At 37.7% G+C, this 13758-nt stretch overlaps 1 protein-coding gene across 1 annotated transcript in view; it reads right to left on the bottom strand.

Moving 5' to 3' along the window:
* ADCY2 (adenylate cyclase 2) overlaps positions 1 to 13758 on the bottom strand; it is a 193904-nt gene that overhangs the window by 34827 nt on the left and 145319 nt on the right. The window contains exons 16-17 of the mRNA XM_031552698.1: positions 9349 to 9486; positions 1188 to 1307 (exon numbers count right to left, since the gene is read on the bottom strand). Coding sequence (XP_031408558.1) covers positions 1188 to 1307; positions 9349 to 9486 — 258 coding nt within the window. The remainder of the gene's footprint in view (positions 1 to 1187; positions 1308 to 9348; positions 9487 to 13758) is intronic.

Consider the following 13758-nt stretch of genomic DNA (forward strand, 5'->3'; position numbering starts at 1 on the left):
TGTGTGGATGCTGGAAGAAGGACTGCTTCATTTCTATGACTACAAGGATAACTTCACACTGGGGCCAAAAGAGAACATAGGCACCTGTCAGTACCAAATTTAGTTAAGTAAACTTGAAAATGGGAAAAAGAAAATAAACAGCTCTACAGTTGCTTTGTCAAGGAGATGCTGAAAGTTTCCAAGTGCTACAGTCAACGTAATTATTTTTTACAGAAGAGTTCTATACAAAATTAACATCCTGCTTTTGGGTGTGCATGGGACTGTTTAGCTTGATAGGATCATTTATGTAACCATGTCTCGGTGTCCTTGCCCACAGCAGGACATTGGAATTAGATGTTTTTTTAAGGCTCCTTCCAACCCAAGCCATTCCATGCTTCTAGGGTTCCATAATTATGTGGAAATCAGCACATATCATTCTGTTACTGGTGTCATCAATTCTGCATAGTGATAAAATATTCTCCCTTCTCTTGCTGCTTCCTGCTTTTAAATTCAAGCACTGCTGATCTACTTTGGCACAAAATGCAGCTTGTTATGTTCAGATGCAGATCTTTCCTAAGCTCTCTAAAAATCATTCCCCGTGGGATACAGATCCCATTTTTGTAGGAATGTTCTTCTCCCTTTCCGTGTGCGAGTGTGCTTTTGTTCACACTAAGACATTTTATTCAAACCAGCTCAGATCTTTTTTACACAGTTTATGTGGTGGTATATGAGAGCTGTATTTCCCCCTTCTATGATGCAATGATGATACAAGTCTAGAACCACAGATTTCAATTTTACTGCCAGGTGAAAAAAAGAAAATGGTGAGTATGTTTAAGCTTAGCGCTGGTCTTTGCGAAACCAACCTTGCTCCCTCACTGACAGCCACTTATACCGCGCTCACCACAGCTTCCATGGTGACTGTCTTCTCTTGACACCTCATAATGCCTACTTGTTAGGATGGGTGATCTATGGCTCTTATCAGGCTATTACCAGATTTTTCATCTGACATCCGCTATAACCTCACTATTTAGAACTACTAAACTCCTCTACTGATCTACTTCCTTCAGAGGCAGTTGCAGGTGACTGAAAATAAAGAAGCTTCCAAAGCAGTGTTAAAAACCTAGTTGGTCTTTAACTTCCAATAGATCCATAGAAATTCTACTTAGAGAAATGGTTCTAAACAAACAAATAAATGTAAATCAACTTACCGGTAGGAAAAAACAGTTGTTTTGTATACACCATCGTGTCTGATTACTCAAATTAGGAAAACTTGCATTTGACGAATTAAGAACTGGGGGAAAAGCTGTCACAGCATTATCCGGGAAAAACTAGAGAAAAACAACATGTAATCCATTAGCTTGTCAGCTGTATACGGTCAAAATAAAAAAGGGAAGCGAAGAAGTGGAGAAATCCTGGCCAATAATCATTTAACATTGGTATTTCACTGCAAACTGAAATAGCAAAGGCAAAATGACATCACTTTGATTACTTGGATCCTGCACGCTTCAGACAACGAATTTGCTAATCTCCATAAGGCACGTGTGAATGAAAAAACAAAAGGTTCTTTGTTGTGCTACCTTCAGGAATCAGAAGCTCATACATAAGAGAGACAATGATAATATAAATTCAAAATGAATAGTTCTCAGTTTTACCTCAACTGAATCTCCTGTTTAAATATAGGAAGAGTTAAAAAAGAAGTCTTTACTAAAGTTGACTTACTGAGGTGTAATCTTTTTCATAGTAATCATGAATGGGATAATATTATTAGTAATAGCAATAATATTTTATATTATATAATATATAATAATAATAGTAATAATATTATTGCAAGAGAAGGGCTGAATCTGTATCTCCTAGAGTACCAGGTTCAGCCTACTGAATTACCATCAGACAGTAATGTTTGATGTATTCTTAAAGTGTGTTCTCACTTAGATTTCTCTGACAACATTTATTCCAGTGCTTCTAAGTTTATCAGCTTCTGTTCATTCAAAGCCAATTCCCACTTTTTTGTTCTGGTACTAATCTTCAGCTTCCAGATAGCTCTCTTATCTCAGCCTTCACGATGCTCAAAAATCTATGCTTTTTCTAGTTTCTTCTGAGAAAATGTGTTCTTAATTCCCCTGACCCTTCTAGCAGTTTCTCTCTGTACATACCTCTTTTAGTTCAACCTTCAAGAGGACCAAAATTGAAATCACTCTTCCAGATTTTGACTGAGTACTGCACCATTAATACTAATTCTGCAGAATTATGTTTTTGTACATCACAGCAACAACTTTCTTGCTTACAGCTACATTGATGTAATAACAGCCACTATTATTATGGTCAGCAAGAGGTAATATTCCTCTACTGGGACACATTTGGGTAAATTTAATTTGTACTTGCCCTGAGACAAGAGCAGTCGCATGGATGCTTACTGAGATTCAGTTGAGTTCTCATTAAACTCAGGCAACTAACCAAAATCCTGAACTCAATTCATCCCCATTTGATGAGCTCCCAGCTTATCAGACCTTCTTGATATGAGTCTGTTGGACCAAATATAATCTTGCACTATGTAGTAATAAATCCCATCCTAGTTCCTTTTTTCTCAAATCTGCATCTGATTTCTTCCTTTCTAAAATCTCTGACCTTCCTGCACAGACCTTGCCTGCCACTTTAATTCTATCAACAAATTTCACACTCTCATACACTGTATATAAAAATCCACACCAGACAGAGAAAAGTTGCTCAGTTTACTCAGATTAATCCATTTTCGATCTAAGTGGTCTACTGATTTACTAACACCAGATCTGATCAGTTACTGCTCTATATAGCCAAGTCTTGACAGATTCCAAGCTGACTCCACAGTCGCCCTTGGCAAGATATGCCAGCTCTGTACTACATGCATAGTGACTTTTTCTTTTTTAAAGACTATCCAGCCTTGCAAGGCAGCACCTACGGTCAGCACTCCTTGATTTGTTTTGTGGTGCTGCTGAGAAGAGCTTGAAACCATTACGTCTGAAACTGCCCTTCCACAGATGCAGGATTGACTGCAACGAAGGCGACTGCTGTACCATCTGCTACGAAGACTGCTTTACAAGACAGTGTCACACCCTCCAGAGTTACACACAGAATGGGCTCACCTTCCTTTGTACACGTGCACTTTCAGGTTGTCTTCCTTCACTAGCATGCTTCTCTGTTTACACGTAGCTAATTAGCCAGCATTCCTTCAGGTGCAATATTAGTAGTACAACAAATAAAGCACAATGAAAGTCCCTACAAAATGCTAATAAACACCTATAAATTTTGAATTGGCCTTCTATAACTCATCCCAAAGAGCTCTAAGTTATACATACATCCACCCCTATTAACGGAATGACTAGGTTAAATGCACACATATTCTTCTGGGAGAAGGGGAACCCAACCTCCACACCTCTCCTGCAAGGAGATGTAGGTGCAACAGCTCAATGTGAAGGTGCTCTGCACAATCTTTTGATGCTGATGCTGGTGAGAAAGTACCCCACGAGTTCATGTGTGCAGATAAACCTGAGGTGTGGGTTAGAGGTGTGACTAATGGCAATATCAAACTAGATTTTGACTGTTGCTGTTTCCACAACAAGTTCTTCCTGTTACAAATACTCATACTTCTCATAAACTTCTTCCTAATTCCTTTGGTTTAAAATTCTTTCTAAAGCCCTGTGGTTACTATTTTACTCAGCCGATGCTTATATTTCTCTTTAACACCAACAGTTTGAGGCAAAGGTCCTCCAAAACACTTTAAAAATTTAATCCCCCTACCTGCCTCCAACTATTTGCATTAACATCCTCATCTTCATAGGTGTTGTCACTCAGGTCATTTGCCAAGGGTGGACAATGAATCCTACTCAAGTGCATTAGTGCATTGACTTTTCTTACAAACATGAAATAATTACATTTAATTTCAGAATCTTATCCCGAGCATGCCCAGAGACTAAAAGATTATGTATCATGAAGATCTGCAGCACAATCCTATACATAAATGTGTGTAAGTTTACGTACAGACATATATATGCATATAATCATTTCTGTTAAGGCATTTTCATTTTGTTTTTGAACTTTGTATGGGGTACTTCAGACATGTAAATGTATATACAGAAAGCTATATGAAATGTGGTGTATCTATGAATGCATAAATAAGCATAGAAAGGAATAAAAAGGATATGGAAATGTTGCCATCTCCCATGAGCCAAACAACACTTATTTCTGAATGATGTGTTTGTACTTGTCTTTCTTGTCTCTCATCAGTTATCTACATCTGCTATCACGCTTTGGAGATGTATATTGTTCTTCAACATAGTATTTTAAGAGACAGCTCAGTCCTACTAAGCAGTCACACCTACTCAAATGACTCAAATGGAAGCAATATTTTTTATGAATACCAATGCCAGGGAACATCTGAGCACACTACCATTAAAATCTCATTTTATCTTCATATATTCTAGCAGCTTTTTCTTCTTTTGTGTTTGTATAATCTGCAATCTTCCACCATGAATTTTTTATCTCACGTGATGAAAATATCTGCTGTGGTGCTATGTCTTTCAGTAGGAACCAAATGGTGAAAGATCCTCCCTTGACAACATGGGATAAGCACATTAGTGCATCTCTCTTATTACCGACCAGGAATCTGCACAAGACCGTAATACATTTGTTTGGATCTTACTAATAACAAAGTCAACTTTCTCACCAAGGTACTTTAAACACTTCTGCACAATTCATCAGAAGCAAGGCTTCCTGTCTTGCTGTTCTGATGGACAGTAAACACAACCAAGATGAATGGGTATACCTCACTTTACTAAGCAAGTGTGTTTACTGATTTTCATATTAATGTAAATAAAATAGCATCCTACTAAGAAGAAAGAAAGATGGCAGTATTTAATATTAAAATGCACTTATCAAATTGCACACTGAATTACAGAATAAGAAAAAAGATGTGTAAAATTTTTATTAGGTAGTATGTGAACAGCTTGGCTCTATGACAGGTGGGAAGGAGGAACAGAGCTAGGAAGTATTCTTCCACTGACCCACTGAATCACAGGTGAAAAAGGCGCAAAATTAATTGATCTGACTATCTGCCAGGAATAGCTCAACTGTGGTCACTGACCTGGGGAAGCATGATGTCTTACAGCATCCACCTGTAAGGGCAATACTATGATCATTTTTGTGCAAATCGGAAACTTAGGAAGTATGCTTTCATGCATCAGCAAGAAACCTCATACCACAGAGGTGAGCTCCATATGAAGTAGCTGCTCCAAGGCAGAAATGTGCTTAATGAATTGAAATACATATGCAGTGAAAAGAAAGGTCTGGCAGCACATCCAAATTTACAGCTGAAGTTTAATTTGATCCCATCACTGTCTTCTCTTCCTTAAATAAAATTACCCTGGAGATGGACTTGTGAAGACTACAAAGAAAAATCCAATTTTTGTCACTTTCTCTCTCTCTCTCCATAATCCTTGCTTCATACAAACATGCAGCTCCACTTTAAATTAGTTTTCATAAGAACCATACCGCTTCTTTGAGACACAGTGGTCTACAGCTTTTTTTTTAGACTGTTGTAAATGAAGTACACTTTATGCCCTACAAAAGAAGAGTATACTTTTAAAGTATGCTGGAAGCATGCAAGTTTGGTATTACCAATGGAACTAGAGGATTTGCTTTTTTCTTAAAGTATGAATGAAGCAACGACGCTTTCGTCCAGCACTGCTCTTTTGCATAAAGCTCTAAGGCAAAACTACAGGACTTCTCTTGTTCATTCCTTTTATTTCTATCAGCTTTCCAAATACCCATGTGGATCAAGAGAACTTTCCTCTCAAAATCTATCACATTTGAAGAATACCAGTTAGTCTGATATGGTGCAAATGGCACAAGAACAATAGAAAAAATCCCAAATCCTGGTAGCATTCCTCATCTTCACAAACTTTTAGAAGTGTCTATGTAGGCTAAGTACTTAATCAAGTTGTTCAATAATTCCATTTCATTTGTTATAGAAGCTGATTAGCCAGGTAAAAATGCATACTTACATATGCATTTCTGTGTTCAAGGCCCAGCCATCCTACAGAGATACTGGGAAGCAACTGCCTTCTTCAAAGGATCTATGAGCATCCTACAGAGAGACAAGGAACCTGCTGGGCCTTTACACTCATATACCATCATGGGCTTTGACAGGTGTGGAGTGATGTTCACTTCTATTAGTTCTGTGCTGGACTGTGAGCAAAATTTATGACAGCATGGCTTAGTTTCTTAAATTCTGTCTGTAGAATGTATTTGTGATGGTGCCCTGCATGTAAAGCTTCGATGAGATGACTCTAGCTGGGCATTACCTTTTCTCCTCCCAGCTCCAAGGCTAGGTTGAGCTCCAGGCATGTCTGTTCTTCTTTAGATAAATACATTAGGGACCTTCCAAAATAAAGCATTTAATGTGCTAGGCGCACTATAGGGACATATAATTAGAATGCGTCTTTCAGAAGAGCTTGCTTGTTTAAAATAAAGCACTGAGCAAGGTCAGCAACTATATCAACAGAGTTAGCTACTCTAAAAGGAAAGTATACTCAAGACAGAAAAGCAAGTAACATCCTAAATTTTAAGCTGCTAGTTAGGGCACCTTCCTGGGACAACACAGCTCTGTGATCCTGTTACTCTGCCAAGAATTATTCATACATTCAATGCAAAGTCACTGAAACAAAATGCTCTTACGTGGCTCTTTCAGCAATCCATGTTTCCCCAGATCACATGAATGCAAGAGGGTGATGAGGCACAGCCATTTGATATACTGCAGACAACCACACATGCAGCTTCCACAAATTGACTCATTGCAGCCAAACAGTCCTACTGTTGCTAAGATGTCTGGACTGTTCCCTGTAATACATTTTCTCATATTTCTGAAATGCAGATCAACACTGCAAAAAAAGTCGTCTTCAGCCACTACTCTCTTCATGGCCTCAAATTTAACACTCAGTAGAAGCAGCATTAGTCACATTCTCCTTCAACTAAGAGGTACTTGATACTTCATGTCACATTAGCTGTTTTTTAACTTCACTAATCATGACTATATACCTCTCAAACATTAAGACTAGATTCAAATGTCTTCTGAAACTGCTCATTTAAAATAAAACTGCACCCTCACTCCATTCTAATGCCCCTTGACCATAAAGACTGAGCTTTATTTGACATTTTGGTCTTAATCATGATTTATTAGGTGTGGGATGGTTAGACACTTTTTATGTCCATTAAGTCTTAATGGCTACATTTTGCCTTTTTCTACTGAAAGAGTTCATGGAAATAAATGCAGCTAATCGACTCTACTATTAAGTACATGTTGCTTGGAGATATAATAATGATACTTCAGAGTCTCTCCCACAATTTGCTATTAATATTGAGGAAATGCAAATTTCACAATCACATTTAAAATCATTTTTCAATAGTCAAACTATTAAGGTTTAGTTTCAAGATGGGAACTGTACTTAAAATTATCATCTCATGAATACCATAGGACATGATTATTTGTAATAGTGCAGTCATTACTGATAAGGCAAAGACTTCAAAATGCAGCATACTATGCTTTACAATAACATTCAGTCCACATAAAAATGGACCTGAACCAATTATATTAAAAGCTTTTCTTTTATCTAAAAATGATGCAGTGAACAACTGTTTTTTTTTGCTACAAATGTCTTCTACTAGTTGAATGCCAAATTTTATGCAGACTACTCACAGTAGTAGAACTTTAGCCTAAAGAAATGACAGTTGCTGACTGTATCTTCTTTTACACTAACTGAAAAAAAAACATATGTTGCATGACTTCTAACACAAACTATACTCTGCTCTCAAGTGGGTTATCTAATTTCTTTCCACTCATTTATCTCATTTAGTTCAAAACAGGAGAAACAATCTAACACGACTTCCATACTACAAGCCACACTGTGTTATGCCCAGTAGCATTTGCTTGGATAAATTTTGTCGTCAATAAAGATATATAGTCCTGAGCTGAGGACAAGAAGTGATAGCAAATCTATCAAATCTTTCAGAACTATTTTTCCCATTGCTAACTGCCTTCATCGCTAAAAAGTGCTTCAGTCACCCCTTCTTTCTGTATTTCTCTACAAACAATAAATATGAAATTAAATTAACTGCATTTTAAATTCCTAAGCATGGAATTGTTTTTGAATCTGTCTCCTCTCTAAGAAAGGAAAGTACCTACTGAAAACCAATAAAAAGAAGAACATAGAAAAAACCGAGATAAGAATTTAACAGAAATGTCAAACGTTCACACTTAAAAGACCACATTACATCATTACTTCACTCTGATGGGTTTAGTTCATACTTAGTGCCCCCTGCAATGTTATGAGAAAAATACATAAAGAGTAGGTGTTATCAATCTCTAAGTTCCTTATGAGCCTCGAGTACATCAGCAACTCAACAAAATGCTGGAGTTGTAATTTCAAAAGCACTGAAGTGCAAATCTCATTGATCTGAAATGCGAGTAATACCTATGCAGTGATGTTTGTAAGCAACACCTAAATAAATATTGCAGTTCCCATTTTTCAAATGCAAAACTGATCTGGATTAAATTCCTGATTTTGTACGAATGGTAGAGCCCATGGAGCAAAACAAGTAACGCTTTTTGACCCCAAATACTGTTCATGCCATTTCACAACACACACTTCATTATACATGAGGTTATTAAGATTCCAGCTTTATGCAGAGTAATGGCAGATTTACTTCTTATTTGCCACAGTTATGAAATAATAGTAGAATTACTTGGATGTTCTCTATTATGAGAAACACACAAGTTGAAAAGCCTAAATTACAGGTAAGTTCTTAAGTCCTAGCAAAATTCTAGATCAGTACTTTTGAAGTTATTGATGTAACTTTCATCTTTGTCCTTTTTCAAATTAAAAAAAGCCAAGCACATGAAAATCAATAATGTATAAATTATGACAATTTAATGATCATAAGAGGAGCATCACAAGCCAGAACAAAACTTAGCTGCCTTTGCACAAAGTCTTTCACACATCCTGTGAGAAGATACTGCACTCTTTGAGCGCTACTCTCCTTTTCAAATCAATGCAGAAATGAGTAGGAGATGAACAATACAAACTATCTTCTATTCCCTATAAATTACATTTTTTTCTTTAATAAGCTCTAAACTATCTGAACTCTTCCTGAGCACCTTATGCACTGAAAGAAGCTCTTGTCATACAGCATATTTTCTGTTGCTCTGCTTTACATTTCTGTCTGGCAATCATTTTCATCCAGGATAGCCATGAGAGATAAATTTGAAATATTATCTAAACAAATTCTAAGCAAGCAAAAAGATCTTAAACAAAAAACAAAAATCGCTCTTTTTTCACTTACCATGTTGAACACAGCCATAGTTAATATTATAGCAGTGGTTGTCAATGTGAGAGTGATCCGTGGCCAAGGACGGTTTGCAATTATTCCAGATGATTTCAGGATCCACAACAGTGAAGCTGATGCTTTCTTGCTACATTGCTAAGTGCAATAAGTTGAAAAAAATAAAACAAATACAGCTTTAGTATATTTAATTATTATAAATGGGTAGAATTACAAAGGCTTAAGATTATGGGTAGCATTCACCTTGATACACTGTACAGAAGTGTTCAACAGTTATATTCTCATAACATTTACAGATCAAGATTATACATGACAATAAACACAAATTTACTTGAAGTAACTGCCCTAACATCAATTCTGTTGACAGTGTCATCATCGGCTCTGTTATCAATAAAACCAAGCAAATGAACTGAACTTCCCAGCTGAAACTTCAAAATGTCAATAGTGATTCTTGTAAAGCCTTTGATGCAGAGACAGAAGGCTCCGCTGGTAGGATTAAAGCCTTAGATATATCCTCGACAGTCTACTGAAAAGAAAGGTTTCTGGTTCTTTTGTTCGTTTTGAGAATTGTTTGATAATTCATTTAAAGTCAAAGGTAGCTCAGCAAAAATAAAAATAAAAACAATAAAAATATCAGGAAAACAACTATTTAATACAAAATTGAATTTATGATTTGACAGAAAATGTATTTATTGAGCAGAAAATATTTCTCATTTAATGGCAAAAAGAAACAGCCAAAACTTCAGGCTTATTTAACCTGCTTCTAAGAATACCAATTTCCATTTGTATACCCATAGTGCTTAGAGGCAAAAAATGCTCACACAAAATAACAGTTTGTTGCACATCCAACTATTAATTTCCTATAAACTTTAGCACTGAGGAGATTAGGTTGCCTAGAAATATTTTGTGCTCTTTCCAAATGTCAAGCTCAGCTATACTAATACTTCTGTAAAAACACTAGTGAAAAACAAAGGAACAGGACAGCCCCAAAAAAGTATTCACTTTTTATCAACTAATTTTCCCCCTTATTTAACGCTATCAAGGATCACTTTACATATTTTTTTTCATCCCAAACTTTCACAAAAGGGGCCACAGCAAGTGACGAGGATACAGGCACAGAACATCTCTGAGTCAAGAACTCAGGCAATAAAAACAACCAAAGACAGGACTTCAATGTACAGCATTTATCGGTTAGCCCAGGTTCAATAGGTATGGACTTCACTTTAGATTACACTATTACTCAACACGTATAATATAGTTTACATTAACGCCTTTGCCTTACAGCACATATTTCCTTCTTGATTACACACTACTTTGCAAAGCCCACCGTGTATCTAGCAATCCTTTAAATATTATTTCCTATTATGGTAGGGAGCTTTCTGCACCAGATAAAACAGATTTGGAGTGAATTAGGTCAATTTGAGGAAGGTCAAAGCAGTAATCTGAATCTCAAGAATGGATGGAAAGAAGTGAGAAAAATGTGTCTGTATACTAGCAATCTTCAAGCTGCACTGGCCGGTGAGTAGATCTCCATCTGGACAGACCAAGGTTTGAGCCAGTGACTATATAACAGGGACAGAATTTGGGCAAGGGTATTGCATTGACTTAAAAGTCCATCCGAAGTGACCTATTACCACTAGCGTGCTTGTGAATGCTAATAGAGTGCGCACAACTGCCACGAGCAAACCTCAGTTTTGATCAGAAAGGAAGAACTAGACCTGTTCATATGTTGTTCTTATGTGAGAGCAACATGATTTTATGTGGGTGCTGCTGAAAGAACTGATCTATCTGTGGATCTCTGCAGCCTGCTGTAGGGAATCTGCACTCAATGATCTCTAGAGGTCTCTTCCAGCCCCTACAATTTTGTGATTCTGTGATCTCTGGTTGGTTCTATCTATACCATATATGCCAGTATGACCAATATCACTACTGGCTGGACCTGCAGCACGGTACTGACAAGCTCCCATCTGTGGAAGCAGGACAGAAGAAACCCCTAGGACTTTAATTCCATAACACTGGGATCCAGAGCAGGAGGTAGAACACTCTGGCTCCCAGAGTTCTGTATTTTCAGTATGCTCCAGCAGCTATTATTTTCTGCTTCAGTACTTTAAAAAATGTCTCACTATCAGATGCAAAAAATGCCACAGAAAGATGTCTTCACAGTTTTCTAGGGCTAAGCAAAATAAATTACTATGTTCCTTTGCACAGCTGAACAACTTGTGTTATGTTAATTCCAAAGATAAAATTCAGCTTAGCACAGGAATATCAACATCTAAATGCATGAACCTTGAGCTGCAATAATCTAGTCCAACACCCTGAATGCTGCAAATAACAGAACTTCACCTAGTCACTGTTACACTGAATGCAAAAGTTTCCGCTGTGAACAGAAACTACTCTCAAAATAACTCTTCTGGTTTGTCGACTTTTTTCCCCCTAGACAGATGTCAAACAATGGACACTTCTCTGACTTTCCTCCTTTAATATCAATCTTTACAATTGCTACATTTGAACTTTTTTTCATTTTTAAAATGAAATCATTGAAAAAAGTATAGAATTGCTGAGATTATTTAGCTATGCTGAGAATTGTATTTACTCATGACGATTGTTTAATTGCTCACTATGTATTTGTACACTCTTGAACAGACTTCTGTAGCAAAATTTCAAGCAGTAATTTGGAATTTCCTTGGTTTACAAGATTTCTGATCAAAATTGCTCAACTTGCCAATGTATTTTAGAAAGTAGGAATAAAAAAAGAGGAAGTTTTCACATTCACTGAGCAAATTTATCACTTAGAGAAGTATAGGGGAAAAAAAAGTTTCAGGTAAGAATTTATATTCAGTCAGTATGATGATTATCAATCAGGAGATTCCATTGTTCTAACTGTTATTGCTAAAATTACAGATATTCCTGGGTCCGACCTGAAGAAAAATGTGAGTGCTGTTACACTGCAAATTAAAAATGAAGATTGTAGATAGTTTTTTCCACCTGTAAATAAGATGTGCACCAGAAGAACTCGGCGAAACATTTCCTAGCAGGCTAACACACAGCTCTTGAGTTCTGGAGAAGGACCACTCTTTGATAAATCTGTCATGCCCACCTGGTCTGTTAAGTAGATGGCAGGTCTCTGGAATAGCAGAGAGAGCAGCCTACAGAGGTGAAACCAGTGAGACTAGCAGAAGGAAAATCTGTGACAAACCATTCAAACAATTTCCTTGGAAAATAAGTAAGAAAAGATTGTTGATCAGTAATTCTGTATATGAGTTTGCAAGCATACTGAACTTCACTTCTGCTGTAATGTGAGCAATTTAAATCCAAGCCCATGTCTGGTACAACTCTGGTAGTTTGGCCCTGCAGAAAGTTCAGGGAACTGCTGGCAGCAGAACTGCAGTTGGGGGGTGTGATCATTAAATTCAGATCCGTAACAGTACTGGTAGAACTATGCCAATTTATCTTACTGATTACTGATTATCTTACACCCAACACTTTTTTGGTAAATCTTATGCTTCATTTGCATATTTCCTGTGAAAATGGAGAATATGATGATAGAAAGTAATGATTTCTAGAAAGCAGGCAAGAAGAGCAAAACACATCTCAGTAGCATTAGCTACTGTTTTCATTCTAAGTGGAGCTGGCAGAACATGGTTCAGCGTTTACACTTTCCCAAGTAGAAATAATAGGCATTTGTAGTCTAAAAGGTGACTAACAAATTACCTTTTCATCTGTATGTGTTAAATCTGATATGATATCAGATATCTGTTGGATAACAGGGGAGGTCCCTGAAGACTGGAGGATAGCCAATGTCACTCCGGTCTTCAAAAAGGGCAAGAAGGAAGATTCGGGTAAATTATAGGCCTGTCAGCCTCACCTCCGTCCCTGGGAAGGTGATGGAACAGCTTGTGCTGGATACCATCTCCAGACAACTGGGAGAAAAGGAGGTTATCAGGAGTAGTCAGCATGGGATACTGTCTCCCACGACATCCTTATAACAAAGCTGAGGAAGTGTGGGATAGATGAGTGGACAGTGAGGTGGGTTGAGAACTGGCTGACTGGCAGAGCGCAGAGGGTCGTCGTTGGTGGTGCAGAGTCTGGCTGGAGACCTGTGACCAGTGGTGTCCCCCAGGGGTCTGTGCTGGGTCCGGTCTTGTTCAACATCTTCATCAGTGACCTCGATGAGGGGATAGTGGCCACCCTCAGCAAGTTTGCTGATGATACGAAGTTGGGAGGATTGGCTGACACGCCTGAAGGCTGTGCTGCCATTCAGCGAGACCTGGACAGGCTGGAGAGCTGGGCAGTAAGAAACCGGACGAGGTTCAACAAAGCAAGTGTAGGGTCTTACACCTAGGGAGGAATAATTGCATGCACCAATACAGGCTGGGGATGAGCTGCTGGAGAGGAGCTCTGCAGAGAGGG

Source organism: Meleagris gallopavo, chromosome 3 (genome assembly GCF_000146605.3).
Source record: "Meleagris gallopavo isolate NT-WF06-2002-E0010 breed Aviagen turkey brand Nicholas breeding stock chromosome 3, Turkey_5.1, whole genome shotgun sequence".
Taxonomy (NCBI): Eukaryota; Metazoa; Chordata; class Aves; order Galliformes; family Phasianidae; genus Meleagris; species Meleagris gallopavo.